The 16,735-nt window shown below is 39.5% G+C and overlaps 1 protein-coding gene across 2 annotated transcripts in view; it reads left to right on the top strand.

The window, feature by feature from the left end:
* Positions 1 to 674: 674 nt before the first annotated feature.
* LOC133454930 (potassium/sodium hyperpolarization-activated cyclic nucleotide-gated channel 1) overlaps positions 675 to 16,735 on the top strand; it is a 95,666-nt gene continuing 79,605 nt past the window's right edge. For both annotated transcript variants that reach the window (XM_061733669.1, XM_061733670.1), the window contains exons 1-2: positions 675 to 1,256; positions 8,151 to 8,574. In XM_061733669.1, coding sequence (XP_061589653.1) covers positions 907 to 1,256; positions 8,151 to 8,574 — 774 coding nt within the window. In that variant the 5' untranslated portion in view covers positions 675 to 906. The remainder of the gene's footprint in view (positions 1,257 to 8,150; positions 8,575 to 16,735) is intronic.

Below are 16,735 nucleotides of genomic sequence, written 5' to 3'. Positions count from 1 at the left end.
GCTTCAGGCCAAAACAAAAAATGACAACATAAACATCAGTTGAGGGCTGCAACTCCTCTTTTTAAACTGGAATATCCTGACTTGAGTGCTTTTGTCAGTGACATAAGTATTTGAAATGAACATGATTTTTAAATGTCTGTTGACATATCGGGGTCATTTTATGATTCGTTTTATTATTGCTCTTACATACAGCTCCTTTAAATAACTGAAAGTAACTTTTACTCAAATTACCTTTTAAATGAAGTACTTTTGTACTTTTACTCGAGTACATTTTTAGATGAGTACTTTTACTTTTACTTTGAGTAGGATTTAAGCAAAGTAAAGATACTTTTACTCAATTACAATTTTTCAGTACTTTTTCCACCTCTGGTGCTGTGTTGGCTTCCCTTATAACTTCTCGACAGGAGTCAAACCAGCTACTGGCCAGAACAAGGACTACATGCTGTAGCAACTGATTGAAAAAAAAAAAAACCCTCCTAAATATGATCTGCTTCACTTTCCCCTTATTTGCCTTGACTGAAACAGTTGATACAGGGCGACAGAGGAAGAGCAGGGGGGTTTCATGAGCCTCCTTCATATTATGTAAATACTGTGCAGGAGCATGTGCCAGTTAAACCGCAGTGCCGTGCGAAGTGAGACGGGGCTTAGGCTTTGCACGGCAGAAGCCGGTGCCGTCGGTAGATGGCGGTAACCCAAGAAACCCGATCCACCGGGCTCTCGTGCACTCTGTCTCAGTTTGCAGCACTCGCATTGTAGATAGAGGAGCGGAACAGTTTGAAGGGCATCAAAAGAAACAGGAGAGCTCACAGCGGGTCCTCTCCAGTTTTGCGCGCAGCTCTTGCGAGCAGGAGACGGAACGCGTTGTAACATAGGAAGATTCAAGGAGGGGGGAAACTAAGGAACACCATGGAAGAAAAATCCAATTCGCTTTCCAGCAACAAGGAGGAGAAGGCTGATGGGAATAATGTTTTTCAGAGGCAAGACTCGATACAGAAAAATAACACGGGGAGCCAGAAGGACCATGGCAACTCAGTGGGCTTCAAGGGGGAGCGGGAAGAGGCCATGGTCGGCTTTGACGATCTGGAGGGAGCGTCCAGGCAACATGGTTTTATGCAGAGGCAATTTGGGGCCATGATGCAGCCCGGAGTCAATAAGTTCTCATTGCGTATGTTCGGCAGTCAGAAAGCCGTGGAGAAAGAGCAAGAGAGAGTCCAGACGGCCGGATACTGGATCATTCACCCATATAGCGATTTTAGGTAAGGGCTGGAATAGACACCTGCTCACCCCTCCCTTTTCTATGCACCCCTCCCGTCACACTCAGGTCTGCAAGCTAGAGCCTCCACTTTCACACATATAGCGCGCACGCAACCTGCCCCTTAATCTACCTCTGCATTTAAGCAATTGTGCCTCCTCCGGTTTGTGTGCGTCTCATTGCAGCATTTTGTTAAAAATCACGACACGAAATTGAAGTTTCGAGGGTAAAGTCCGCCAGTGGGATGTCCTTGGACGAGGGATGGTGAATGTCATGTATGTGGAAACACATCCAACGCCAATTGTGTGTGGTTGTTTCACACGATCAGCGCAGTGTCAGCTCCTCATGACATATTCGGCTCGTGTCGGAGCGACGGTACCTGAGCACAACGTGACAATGCCACTGCAGCATCCTGGTAGTAAACATTGTAGGTGGTGAGACGACGGGCCCGTGAGCAGAAAAATGCACAGAATGCGGTAAAATCGTGCAGGGGACAGTTAAAGGGGAAAAAAAGAGGGAAAAATAGTGTGTTGTGAATTCATTAAAATACGATCCTTGAATTTAATAATAGCCTTTTAAACACTCAGAGGGCTATTGTACGAGAAATGTATACATTTCTCGTACATATATCACATACATATATATATATATATATATATATATATATATGTATATATATATATATATATATATATATATATATATATATATATATATATATATATATATATATATACACAGAAAAGACACATAAATCAGTCCTCTGCTTTTAACCCATCATGACATTGTGAGAGAAGATGGAAGAGGGGAATATATATATATATATATATATATATACATATATCACATACATCACATTTTTTCCAGTAGCTTAAAAAATATATTTTTTAAGCTACTGGAAAAAATGTGATGGACTGTTGGTTTAAAAAGATCTGCAGAATGTCACACTTCATTCATTGGCATTCACTCATTGCAACATCATTATTATTATTTTCTTGATTAGCTGGAACTGCTGTGCTCCAAGCTTCACAAGCTTGTTGGCTCAAAGTGTGAGATTGTGAAGTGAAAATGTAGATTATTAATTACTAATAATTATTATTATTAGATTATTAAAACTGCTCGCTATTATAGATTGGTTCATTTCATCAAGTTAGACTGGGTTTGGACAAACTCCCCCTAATTTGCTTCACATTTTCGTGGCATGGCATTGTATAGTACACAGATTAGCTCATGTTAAAGAAGGACTAGTTCATGGCCCAGCGGCTTGTTTAGTAGCCTACACGTCAGCTATTGACCACTTAAGCATCACATGTGGCCCAGTCTTCCCCACCGATGTCTCTCCTCCTCTGTTATGGAGCTGTCTCAGGTCCTGAACACAAGCTCTGTCCATGGTCCTGAACTCAGAGCAGCTCTGTGAATGCATCATTTCCAGATCTTTTGTTCTTTACCTCCCTCACATATTCTTAACAATTTCTCTTTAAAACATAAATGAATGAACTGGGCTTACCTGAACTCAGCCACAGATGAAGGCATGCAGATTTACATTGATGGTGGGCAAGAATTACCACAACACAATCGTCAATGAGCTTAGTAAACTCTTGACGACATTATGTAAGAAGATTGATCCCTTCAAAAGATGACCAGAGGGTAGTGCCAGAAGATTGAAGAGAAAATTCATATTTTTTCCTTATGTGTTTTCAAGAAACTGAATTGTGTAAGTGGACTGGATTTGAGTATTTTGCTAAAGCAGAAGAGTTCAGAAAAAAAACGAGCAAGGGGAAGCTTCATAATGGGAACATGTGTCTTCTTTATTATTATCGACCGTAGTCAGCAGGGAAAGAGGGTAAAGGAAAACGTACAATACAACAAACACAAAACATACATGATAATATAAATACACATCAAGCTAACAAATAAAAACACCATTAAAATAAATAAAAGCAATAAAAACTATAAAAGGCATGCGTACCAATGTTTCCACATGTGCGATTGGTAGCGAACCGAGCTGTAGCGAGGGTTGGTCAGTGCTATTAAAATACCATTCTGTGATGCATGTAAGCGACCCTTGAACTTATACATGTGCATTCGCAGCAAGGCTTGAAAGGAGGGAAGGCGCAGGTCCTTAAAAAGCTCACTAGCGCTGCCACCCCTAGGAACTTTCATCAGGATCCTGAGTGCATCATTGTAGGCCACCTGGAGCTTTCGCATACTCTCTTTAGTGTATTTCACCCATAAGGGGGCTGTATATACAGGGGTGCAGTATGCTCTAAACAGATTGACCTTAACCTCTGAAGAGCAGTAGTGAAACCTCCTGACAAGCATGTTGGCTTGAGCATACAGCATCCGCCGTTGCCTGCACATGTCAGCGTCATCTAACAGCTCATCATTAATAATGTGGCCCAAGTATTTAGTAGAGTTACATACAGAAATAATTTGACCTGGCAAATAAAAAAGGGGAAAGTTTAGTTGCTTGTCCTCCTTAGTCCTGCATATCAACACAACACTCTTCTTGGCATTGTATTTTACATCAAATTCAACCCCATAATCAGAGCAAATATTTAGCAGTTGTTGGAACCCTGCACTACTGGGAGAAACAATGGTGTGTGTCTGCTTCAGCAGACAAGCCTTTTTACTTCTACATTATCAGAAAATGTTTCTGGTAGAGACTCCCCTCAGGTTTTCTCTTCATGACATTTTCCAGGGGGGGGTCTTTCAGAAGGAGTTCTTCTCTTGTAGCCATTGTTAAGACACCTCACTGCTATTTTGCAGAGATTACCTCCTGGTTTGAAAGTGATGAATAGTGGAGAATGCATTACAGCACTTTATGTTTTCTTCCATGGAAGTTGAAATACAAACAGATGTCTGAAAGTGTCAGGGTTCTACCTACTTGTGTGGCTGGGCATTGTATGATCTTTAAGAAGTGTTATATAAGGTAAAGGACATGAATGACACTACTGTCCACATTAGCTCTAGATTGCTTCACGAGAGTGTTTGAAACTCAATAGCCAACATATTCTTTGTACACAGTGGCATCTTAAATATTAATGGCAGGTTAGTAATATTCATTATTCATAGATTTTTAGAGAGGCCTCCTGCATGTCCGTGGACACCTATGGTTATGCTAAAGCGAGGCCTTTGTCATATTCTTGAAGACTCTGAAATGTTTTCTGTTTTAAAGAGACTGTCGACCAAGGAAGTCTTGTTTCAGTCATTTCCAACTACCATTTCCTAAAATAATACAGAGGCTGTAACATAGAATATGAGCTGCTTGGAATGGTTTTCTTGTTAGAATTCTGCTTTATTTTAGTTATAATTTTTTTTTTAAAAGTAGTTTTTTTAGTGAGTGTGCACAACACTTAATTTTACATGGAATAGTCAGTTTGGGAAACTTTAGATGAATTAATCTTCACAGTGTACTGCAGTGTCTTTGTGACCCTTCGTGTGCTTCGAGGGTTAAATAAATGAATAATTTTGGATTTCATGACATTTAGTAAACTTTTGACGATGGTGCTAATGATTTACCACTTTGTTGACTTGAAATTGTTTTTTTATTTTTTCCAAATTCTTTTTCTTATTTCCACCTGGGGTTTTATGAGGAACAATTGTCTCAAAATTGTTCCTTTTCTTTTTTTTATAGTGTTTTTATTTTATTATTTTTACCCTGATATATGGAGGTAACAATTGTACATTTTATCTCTGTGCTCACAGGGTACATTCATTTGGCAGAAGAACAAATGCTGTCTTTGCAGTGTTGCTGCAGTCTATTGTGTTTGGCTGCAGTCTCTCAATCAATGAGGACAGCTGTTTGTTTGTGTGTTCAGAGTGAGTTTACAAATTGAAGTTTGGGCTGACGTATGACTGGAAAACTGCACAGCTCATTTAGACTGTATGTAACCACTGCAGCACAGGAGTGAACTGCTAGAGCCATAGATGAAGCAAGTAGTGATGCACCGATTGTTCGGTAACCGAAATTGTTCGGCCGAAAATGGCAAACAAACGCTTTCGGTGTTCGGTGGAATAAGTGGAGAAAAAAACAGAACAATTAATAACGGGGTTGTAAAATAAGGAAATAGACTGGCCGCTCTGTCCCGTAACGTTGCGCACCACAAACATAAATCGTTGGCCAACCAAAAACTAACCCCATAAGAATTTTACCAACATTCACCAGGAGGTGGAACCAAAAAAACATAATGCTGGGAAAATAAAACATTTTCATTTTTTTATGGTCAATAAATATTTTCTACCTTGTAATTTTGTAAAAGATTTTTTTCTTTGAAAAGCATGCCTAAATCAAATGTATTTGATTTATGCAATGGTGAAAAAATTGGCAAAATAAATGAAAAACTGCTGAAGAACCATGTTCGGTATTCGGCCAAGTGTTTATTATTATTTTCGGTTTCGGTTTCGGCCACAAATTTTCATTTCGGTGCATCACTAGAAGCAAGCAGTGGGTGGGTGGGTTGAACCTGAAGTTTAAATAAACTGAAAAATTCTGGTGTTTGAGTTTGCAGATGCAGTTGCGTGGACTTTACACTGCTGCTGGTTTAACAGCGGCTGTAACCTCTAGATTAAACCATTTATTATAAACCCCACCCATCCAATATGTTTTTGACGTTTAACTCTAACCGGTTTTGACTACCCTCTTTACTCCATATAAGATATCACTGTTGAATTAACTGTATCTCTGTAAGGAAAGAAATAAGGAAAACACAATTACTTTACAATTCCTGAGCCATGTCCAACTGAAATGTTACGTGCTTTGGACCAACATAGCTATTAAATACTTGTGAGTTTGTAATACGACATCTCGTGATCAAGATATAAATGGTGTCAATACAATCCTACATGAATGTTATAGGAAAACATGCAACTTTTCTTTGACGTGAAACTTCTAAGTTAATCTAAGTTATTTTTTGTGTGAAAAGAACTTTTACTCTAATAATCTGCTGTTTTTAAATGACAGGAAAGGGATATCTCTATAGAAATGATTTTAATGTTTATCTTCATTCTTGATCCATCATGAACTGTGTTTTTCACTTTATCTTAAATGACTGGAAAGGGAAATCATAGCAGATGATTTGACTGCAATTTCTTTTTAAAAATGTAAATAATATAATAGCCAAAAAATACAATGTTTTTTAAGCTAATTGAAATAACTACCTTCTGGGAGGAATGAAAAAAACATAAAAAAAAGATCATCATGCACTGTGTTTAAGTGTCCACTTTACAGTCCAATGCCTGTCGTGTAAAAATACCTTCAGTGGGTTTTACGAGGCACCTACAAGGCCGCTGTTTAGCCAAAGTGAAGACAATTATCGGACACATGATCTGTGGATATTTATAAAGCCGGGGCCTCGGCTTAATTTATTCACACAGATCCATTACTGGGTGGCCGGTCTTCCAGCCGGTCGGGCAGCCTGCCAGCCAGCAAGTCCATTTCCACCTTCAGTAACATCAGTGATTGGGCAGGAAGGCAGAGCAGGGATGGCGTCAGTGGAGAGTTTTTAGAATGAGATAGGATTCCTGAAAGCATCTATTTTCATTCGTGGTTGCTTGGCCTTTAGTGAGGCCTGGGATGCATGGTGAAAAGAGCAAGGGGCTGATGGATCACTTCTGCCTTTGTTCATGGCAAGGTTGAGGGCAGGGACATTAACACAGCTGTGAAGGATGGGAGGGTCTAAATCTAGGGGACCTTGAATGCATACAGGAAGCGGTTGCGTTAGATAACTTGGTGTCCTTAACTCATGGTGAAGTTTAAACCTTAGACACTTGCATAACGTAACTCAAGTATGCACTAGCATGTTTACTTTTCTATTCCCTTCACTATAAAAGCCTCTCCACATTTTCTGCTACTTTTTGTCTGGTATTAAGACACATTGTTTTATATGAAAGGAGCTGACTGCGGTGACTATAGCTTGAAACATTGCAGTTTTAGTCAACTTCATGACTCTGGCCATTAGGCCTGGGCGATATATCGAGATTTTAATATATATATATCGATATATTTTCAAACTCGATATGGTACGAGATCGTTTATATCGTTTATATCGATTTAAAAAAAAAAATAAAAAAAAAATAAATATTTTTTTTTTTATGATTTTGATATAGCTTATTTTGTGACAAATTGACTTGAATGTTTTATTTGAAATTTGCACAAATGTTTTGTTATTTGCACAACTGTCAACCTCAGTGGAAAAGTCTGCCTGTTACTGTCTACATTGTATTAATTGCACAGTGTATTTTAATGTAATTGTTATGCAGGAAAGGGATATTTGTTTTATTTTATTCAAGAAGCATTTTTATTCTATATATGCAGGCAGTTTATTTTTATTTCATTTGTTTTATACATTTTGATATTGTGCAGACCTCTGTTAATAAAGGTACCTGTGTGACATTTGGCACGAGGCATTTTATTAAAACCTTTTTTAAGGGTTAAGGGTTTGCCTCAGAAAAAAATGAAGCTAACAGAGATGCTATGCTATAATGCTTTGGGGGAAACCCCAATTATGGCACAGAAAAAATATCGATATAAATCGATCGCCATTCAGCTAGAAAATATCAAGATATGACTTTTGGTCCATATCGCCCAGCCCTAGTGGCCATCCACTGGGTTTTCCTTCAGAACTAACTGTTATATCTGAGTTGTCATGAAAATTGTTTCAGACATTCCTGAAGTATAAATTCTGGAAAATTTGAGTAAATTTGGCCTTTATGTTCAGTGTATCATGCTGCTCAGAACAGCTTTTAAAAAACCTGAGCCTTAAATTGCACTGTATGTTGGACTTAATTTGACTAAAGTATCTGAATTGAGAGTTTATTTTTTGCTTTTCATTGACTTTTTCTGTTCTGATTAAGTAGCTATACTTTTTTTCCCTGACCTGTCCTTGTTGCTCTGCAGGTTCTACTGGGACTTGATTATGCTCATCATGATGATGGGGAATCTAATCATCATTCCTGTGGGAATAACCTTCTTCTCAGAGCAAACTACCACCACCTGGCTAGTCTTCAACGTGGCTTCAGACACCATCTTCCTGGTGGACCTGGTAATGAACTTCAGGACGGGGATTGTCAACGAGGAGAGCTCAGAGATCATCCTCGATCCCAAGGTCATCAAGATGAATTACCTGAAGAGCTGGTTTGTCGTGGACTTCCTCTCCTCCATCCCAGTGGATTATATCTTTTTAATAGTGGAGAAAGGCTTTGACTCTGAAGTCTATAAAACAGCCCGTGCTCTGCGAATCGTCCGCTTCACCAAGATCCTCAGTCTTCTGCGTCTGTTGAGATTGTCCCGGCTCATCAGATACATCCACCAGTGGGAGGAGGTGTGTATATGCTTTCCTGCACATTAACAGAATTTTTTTTTTTTTAAAGTTTCAGTAAATATTTTTTAATACATCGTCTTTATATGCTGTATCTTACTCAGAACACAATATAAAATAATTAAAGAATATCATATTTAAGCTGATTAAATCACAAGTACTCCAGTGCATTTGTATGCTGACTGAACCTGATTCGTAATATTTTAATTGAGGTTGCTCTTGTGGGTTTGGTGTGAATATCACAAGGTTAAATCCCTCCGGAGAAAAACCAGAAGCGATAAATTAGTATCCACAACTGAGTCATTGCACTTCCTGACTCAGACTATTTATCCAGGCTGCTGTGCTCTCCTTCTCCTGGTAAGGATTTCATTATGTTGACTGAATGATTGTTCCGCTCTATAAAATAACTGAAGCATTTCAGTCAGTACGTTTAAGATATTATAACCTCAGCGCTCACATCATTGTCTGGTTTGAAGTGTAGTTCACTTAAAATGTGAATAGGTGAACAAAATGCCACTGTTTTTAATTAGTTTTTCTGAAAGATCCTTTCACGCTCCCTTGCAGTTATCCGTGCTCTTTTTGACACTGACTAAAGCCATACTATTATGTCTGAGTACACAAAGTGCTTTTTTTAAAGTATGTTTTTAACAACACAAATGCAAAACTTGTGCACGTTAGCTGGGAATTTTTTGTAGAGTATCCCAATTTGTTGGGAAACTATGGGTTTGTGGAATGAAACCAGTTCAGTTCCCAGTCCCTAGAAGAGTTTGAAATATAATGGTATAGTTTTAGCCTGTCCTTGTTGCCAAAAGTGGCATTTGAAAAACAAAAGCATTAATCTTTATCTTTATTTGTCAGTAGGGCTGTTCGATTAATCGATTTTAAATCGTAATCGCGATTATGTAATTAGAACAATGTTAAAACGTGAAAATCGTAAAATCGATTTTTCACTTTTTTTTTTTTTTTTTAACTTTGTCTGCACACATATTAATGATTGATGGAAATACCTCTCAATACCTGCGACAAGTGCCCCATGGGAGAGGCTCTTTAGTGTAGGAGGGGGCGTTGTAACCATGGTGATATACTAACATGCCACCGGGTAGTCCCGCTCGTGTTCCAGCAACAAACTTGCAAATGTGAATAGCAAATGTAATGACTGACATTACACACCTCTACCTCCTTCATGGGTTGATTATTATTTAGCATGCAAAGACCCAGTTTAGTTTAATTAGAAAATGTCTTGTTTTATTTAATTGGAAATATAACTTACTGTATGTTTGCAAGTGCTGATTTGCTGATTTTGTTTTCAGAGATAAAACTTTATATTTTATTATATTTTTTAAAACTTTTTTTCAACTTATTTAACAGAGTTTTGCACTTTATTCATTCATTTTTGGTTTAATAAGAGCAAAGTTTGCACTTAAAGCCCAATGGGGCAAATGTTCAATAAAAAAACAGCATATTTGAAATCATTTCTTTGCCTTTTGTCAATTCACAAAATAATCGTAATCGTAATCGAAAATCGGATTTTGAGAGAAAAAAATCGAGATTTTATTTTTGGGCAAAATCGAACAGCCCTATTTGTCAGTACACTGTACATCTCAGGAAACACAGTAAAATTAGTCGTCTGCTTTTAACCCATCACGAGTTGGACTTAGGAGCGCGGGCTGCCATTAGCTATGCTTCGTAACATTAAACAGATTTTAAAGCTTTGTCAAAGTGCTGTGTTTAGTTTATGATGCATACACAGGAGCAATTCATCCCAAATCATATATTGAAAAAGAGAACGATGTATATAGTTGTTGCTTAATTCTGTTGGTGTGTTGGAGGAGCTGCTAGCAATACGAGGAGGAGACAGTTTATAGATGAGGTCAGAAACACAAATATTTGGAGCTGTAAGGTTAATGAAAGTCTGCAGAGAGCATCCACATGGGCAGTGCAGTGTATGACGATGTTTCATAACGCTTGGACACAACAGCAGAGCTACTCTCAGTTCATCTCAGTCCCGTCATTCCTCACTGCGTCTTTCGACCCTTTTGGTTGCCCTCTTTTCTTCCCCTTCCCCTTCTGAAAATATCTCACCTTCATGGTATGGCAGTCTTAAAAAACAGGTTTTCAGGGATATAGATTGAAAATCCTTTTGTAACCATAGACAGATTGATGATAAATGTTATGAATGATAAAACAATGGCCATTCAGACACCTCCACAGGAGACATGAGGGGAAAGAAAAGGCCCACGGTGAAAAAATAAATGAATAAAAGCTGTCTTAACATGTTAGGTGTAGGAAGTAGGATTAGAGCTTTAATGGAGGGACAAATGTGGTTTCAGCCATCATAATGGGCTTTAAACAGTGAACCGACATTACGTAAGCTCAGGCCTGGACTAGTTATTTGAGCGGTCATTTTCTACGATAAGTCATTCTCCAGCTTGTATGTGCATTTACAGTTCCTTCATCTGTCGTGTGCCGACTGCCTCCTTCCTCACTTTGTCACACTCCTCTCCTCCATCTGTGAAGCAACAAAGACATCACAGGCTGCACGGTCAGAACCGGCAGAGTCAATATATTTTAACTTTAGTTTTTTCATATATTTTGTCGGACAAATCAAAGACTTGTGATGGATAACAGGAGCTTATAAATGGTTGTCTTGTTTTGTTTGTTTTTCTCTTACACTGCAAATGCAGAATTTTCTTGTTAAGTATATCAATTATTTAGTTGTATGTCAAAATTAGTCCAAATAAGTGCTCATCTTTTTCTTTTTTGTAGCTGCTCAGAGTACATGCTGGGCCAGGGTACAGTGTTAGAGTGTTATAGTGGGATATTTATGTGGCAAATGTTACTTTGATTAAAAGTCTACGTTTTTGACAACTGCTCCTAGTTGCGTTACCGGTTCACATTCACACTCCACCTGATTTGCTGTCCATGTTTTAGGAGCTGCTGTTTATGCTCGGTTCTCCGTGTGTTTGTTCAATCATTCATTTGCGTATTTGTCCTCGTATAATTACTGCCATGTGCAGAGCTTTGGGAAACTATAGCACACAGTTTGAAGGTCATGCAGAGCTGTAAATATGGTGGGTGCTCAAACACGACATTTCAAACAAGCACCAACCAAATGGAAGCTGGTGCGCTGTTTACACATGTCTTTTCTGATATTCCTGCGAGTGTGCAAGCAGAATAAATTTGGTTCAGTTGAGTATCAAAAAGGTTTTACTTTAAATATCCAAAATATTTTAAATTCAGTCTGACAAAGTTACAGAACAACGACATTCATCTCACTCTTAGTGAGATAAGTCACAATTTTTTATTTTTACTTAAAACTTTATCTACAGTTAATGTATTGCACCCTTTCTGAAAAAAATATTGGTTCATTTAATAGAGACACTTAAAAATTTTCAAAATATTCATCCAAGTCTGCATGATAGCAAGATACCAGTACTGCCAGTTAGGGATGGGCGGTACGGACTAAAAAATGTATCACAATAATTTCTGGCATTTATCCCGATAACGATGAAAATGACGATAAAAAAAATATCAATTCAACTCCACCTTTGTAACTATAAATCTATCACCACATTCAGTCTTTGGAACCCCCAAAACACTGCTCTAAAAGATACTAAATGCTGCTAAACTACACCAATTATTACACCACTCTGGTGGAGACCTCAGCAGCAGCTGTTATATATAATCGTATGTTATATATAATAATATATAATATATAATGTAAAATATATAATAAATTACTTGTATTGCCATCCTTTGCACTCACTGTTTTTTTGCAGACTCTGCATATAATAGATGATGTTTGCTCCTCGTCACTCTTTTTAAATCCAAACCAGTTCCAGATAACGGAGCTGGAGCCTCGTTTAACAATGAGCTCCTCGCTCTCAGATCTGCCTTCCACCATGTTTGTTAAGGCTGATTTATGGTTCTGCGTTAAATCCATGCAGAGCCTACGGCGTAGGTTACGCAGCGACACGCAGTGTACTGTATGTTGCGCGTCGATTTAACGCAGAACCATAAATCAGCTTTACACAAAAACGTCATTAACGGGAATTTATCATTTTGACAGCGAGATGACAAATTCTTACCGTGGGGAATTTTTTGACGGTATATCGTGAACGGTAAAATATCGCCCATTCCTACTGCCAGTATAACACAAGGAAAGAAATACCCAACCAGAGAACCGTTTATAATGGCTGAGCATTTAGTGATTCATTTAGTGAGAGTTTAAAGAGAGCAAGATAAAGTTTTAAGTGACAGTTAGGGTTAGGGTTAGCTAATGTGTTTTGGTTAGGGTTAACTAACCCTAACCCTAACCCTAACCCTAAATTAGTTAAGTTTGAATTTGCACTTATAGGGAGTATATTCCACTGGATGTCTGGAGTCACGTTTGTTGAGAGACTGAATGGCTGTGGGGAAAAGCAGGCAGCAGTTCAACGAGGTGATGGCCGGGGTGAGAGGAGTCTTTTATGATACGAACAGTTCTGTTCTTTCTGAAGTCCAGGATCAATTCTTTTGTCTTCTTTGTGTTGAGTGACAAGTTGTTTGATGAGCACCACAGTGTCAGTTTGCAGATTTAGTCTCTGTAGGCCGACTTATCTCCTCCTGAGATGAGACCGACCACTGTGGTGTCGTCTGCAAATTTAATAATACAGTGGGTGGGATGGGAGGGTGAGCAGTCGTATGTGTATAAAGAATATAATAAGTGGCTTAACACACAGCCCTGTGAGGAGCCAGTGCTGAGTGTGATGGATGGGAAGAGGTGGGGGCCCAGCCTGACAGACTGGGGAGGGCTGGTGAGAAAGTCCATAATCCAAGAGCAGAGGTGGGGGGGTGAGACCAAGGTGGAGCGGCTTTCTGATGAGTATGTCCGGGATGATTATGTTGAAGGCGGAGCTATAATCAACAAAAAGCAACCGTACCGTGCTCTGTGGATCGGTTTTCCCGTTCATACAAGGCTTTGAGGAGGGTATGAACCTTCTTTGACATCCAGGGCTTTTGGTTGTGGTCAGAGCTGGGTAGAGTAGCCAAAAATTGTACTCAAGTAAAAGTACTGTTACTTCAGAATAATATGACTCAAGTAGAAGTAAAGAGTAGTCATCCAAATAATTACTTGAGTAAAAGTAAAAAAGTACTTGGTGAAAAAACTACTCAAGTACTGAGTAACTGTTGAGTAACGTCTGATTTATTTTTTTAACACAACCATTCAAACAGACAAAAGTACAAAATAATCATCTTCAGGCAAATTAAATCAATAAAATTAATTAAAATTGATAAAAAATAGCTTAAATTAAAATAATAATTAAATTCAAGTACTTTAATAAATAATAAAATAAATAAAATAATAACAGAATAAAAAAATAAATTAAGCACAAGTAGCACAAAATTTCAAGCCTTTGTACTTTTCTTTTTTAACCAGGCAGAACTAGAACAAACATGAACTCATAGAAACTCTGTGTGTTTTTGAGTCTGTGTAAATGTGACAAAACATGCAAAAACAAAATTTTTTCCCAAAGAATCACTCAGTGATGTCATGAGATTGACGCGTACGTGGATAAAAGGGATAAAAGAAAAGTAACAGCTCAACGTAGCCTAATGTAGCGGAGTAAGAGTAACAGTTTCTCCTTCACAGATCTACTCAAGTAAAAGTAAAAAGTATAGTGATTTAAAACTACTCCTAAAAGTACAACATTTCCCAAAACTTACTCAAGTAAATGTAACGGAGTAAATGTAACTCGTTACTACCCAACTCTGGTTGTGGTAAACCCGGATGCGTTTTGTTCAGGTGGCAGTGTCAATGCAGAAGGAGATGTAGGACAGAACAGTTTGTGTGTATACTACCAGGTCCTGGTTATTGAAAACATTCCAGTCCGTCTGTTCCAATGACCTTAGAGTTATAATACCGTTTTTTAGTCTCTTTGTCTAATGCCATTACCTGTGGATACAAGTGAGCGCTGGAAACGTCCTAATGATTTTTGTTGCCATGAATAGATCCGTCTGTGAAGAGTCTCAGCAGTAGATTAATACACTGGCCTGTTCAGTGCTGATTTTGGTTCATTGTATTTAATAAAAAATGCAAAAGCAGACTAAGGGGATAACATTTTTAACTGCTGTAGAAAATCCCCAGAGCTCCCAGTGCCACATCTGGCTCATTACTGCCACCAGGATCTCCCTCCAGAGTCCGGCTCAGCCTGCAGGGCTCAGGTTGGGCTTGTGGCAGGATACCAGCCCAATGGTTGGCGGGGGGGTTGGGGAGGGAGGTTGGTGGGGATGGGATGGTGTACAGCTGACAGCAGCAGAAACTACTGTTTCTACAGTATATGACATATAAAGGGACATTTTCAGCTGGTCAATTCAGTGTTTGTTGCACTTTTAAAGCCGTTTGATCACATTAAAGCCTTTTGATCACATTAAAGTCACCAGTGAGTGCTGGTAGGGCTTATGTTATGTCATTTATGTCTAAATGGGAGTGGGGGGTGGCTGCTGGGCTGCTGGGCTGTGCCTCCAGGGGGAGATGGCAGTGGTGAGAGAATGGTTGTCCATGTCTTTGTCAGTAAGTGTATGTTAGTGTATCTGTGTGAATGGGTGTCCGTTGTCTAGCCTGGGTTTGGGACTCTTTGCTGTTGAGCTTATCTGGGTGGCTCCTTGTTGGGGGGTTCGGCTGCTCCGTTCCTGTCTCCGCTTCCCCCCGCTGCCCTTGCAGCTGGGCGCACCTTTGGCTGTGGGGTTCCCGCTTTCATCGGGGTGGGTGCCGGCCTGCTGGCGTCAGCTGTCGGGGGGGTTGGTCCTGTCTTTTTCGGGTGGGCTGGCCTTTTCGGCCTTAGGGCATGGGCCTCTTAGCCGCGCGATCGGCCTATGCAGGGCAGATGGTGCTCGGCTGGTTCCTGGTCCGTCACCGGGGTTTCCTTGCTGCCTCTTCCCGTAGTCATAGGGGCTCTGTCCTGTGTCCCGTGCTGGGACGGGGCGGGGCGGGGCTTGCTGACAAGGGGATTTCCTCCCACCCTCTTCTGGTCCTCCGTATGGCTACTGATGGCCTGGGTTCGGGTTTCTTCCTTGTGGGCTTCTGGTGTCTCGGGTGGCGTGGTTGTGCCCTCCCTCCTCCACTCTTGTTGCAGTTCAGGTAAAGCCTTGTTTTCACTTTGCACACGCACGTTTACACAGATATACACACCTGCTCACTCACCTACATGCTCATCCCACACTTTTGGGGACAGATAATGGCAGTAGCCTAGTTCTGATTTAGTTTTAGAGACCTGGAATGGAGGCTGTTTGCGTCTCTGCCTGTTTCCATTTTTGTTTTTTTGTTTTTCCTCTCTTGCAGTTTCCAAAGGTTTGTGTGCCCGATGTTTGTTTTTCTTGTGTTTCTTGAAATGTGAAGTCCCTACTGTCGGCAAAAAATATTCAAAGTAACTTTTGGACTCCAATCCCGTTTAGGGATGGGTACCTTTTAAAAATTTTCACTTCGATACCAGTTCCTGAACGGTACTTTTTTATGCCAATTTTAAGAAATAACTACTACATACTAATGTTGACTTATTTTTCAGCTTTGGTAATTTGACTGTAAGAAGTTTCAAACAAATAAATAATTTTAGTGCAAACAAACGGTTGCAAACCAACATAAATAAAATAATATTAGAGAACTGTAATGTAAAAAAACAATTTTTTTTTCAGCTCTAGTGGCCTTTATTCAAGGTGTAGATAGGAAGGGGGTAGAGCGAGAGAATGAAGACGACATGCAGCAAAGGGCCACAGGCCGGGACTCGAATATGTAGCCACTGCAGGAGGACTGTAGCCTCAGCATATGGGCTGCTTGTTTTTAACCACTGTGCCACCCAGTGGCCCGTAAAAATGTTTTAAAAAAATAACAAAAAACTTTTTCGCATAAAATAACTGCATGTTCAGAGGAAGATTGTTTGAGTTCGGTCTTCTTGGATTTAAATGCGGAACAACAGCTCGTAAATTGATCCTGTGCACCTAAGGTGTTTCCATCCTTAGAAATTACGCTTTTCTTGCAAATATTACATTGCCCACTAGTGACATCAATGGCCTCAACAACAACACAACTCACATGTAAACCCTGTCTTTGGAAGTAAGTAACTAACGCATGTGTCACAGCCAATCACAGGCAGGTCGGTGCCATAAAATAATTGAAGTTCGGTACACA

Source organism: Cololabis saira, chromosome 11, assembly GCF_033807715.1.
Source record: "Cololabis saira isolate AMF1-May2022 chromosome 11, fColSai1.1, whole genome shotgun sequence".
Taxonomy (NCBI): domain Eukaryota; kingdom Metazoa; phylum Chordata; class Actinopteri; order Beloniformes; family Belonidae; genus Cololabis; species Cololabis saira.
Note: the sequence above shows the minus strand (reverse complement) of the source record. Positions and strands in the feature narration are given on the sequence as shown.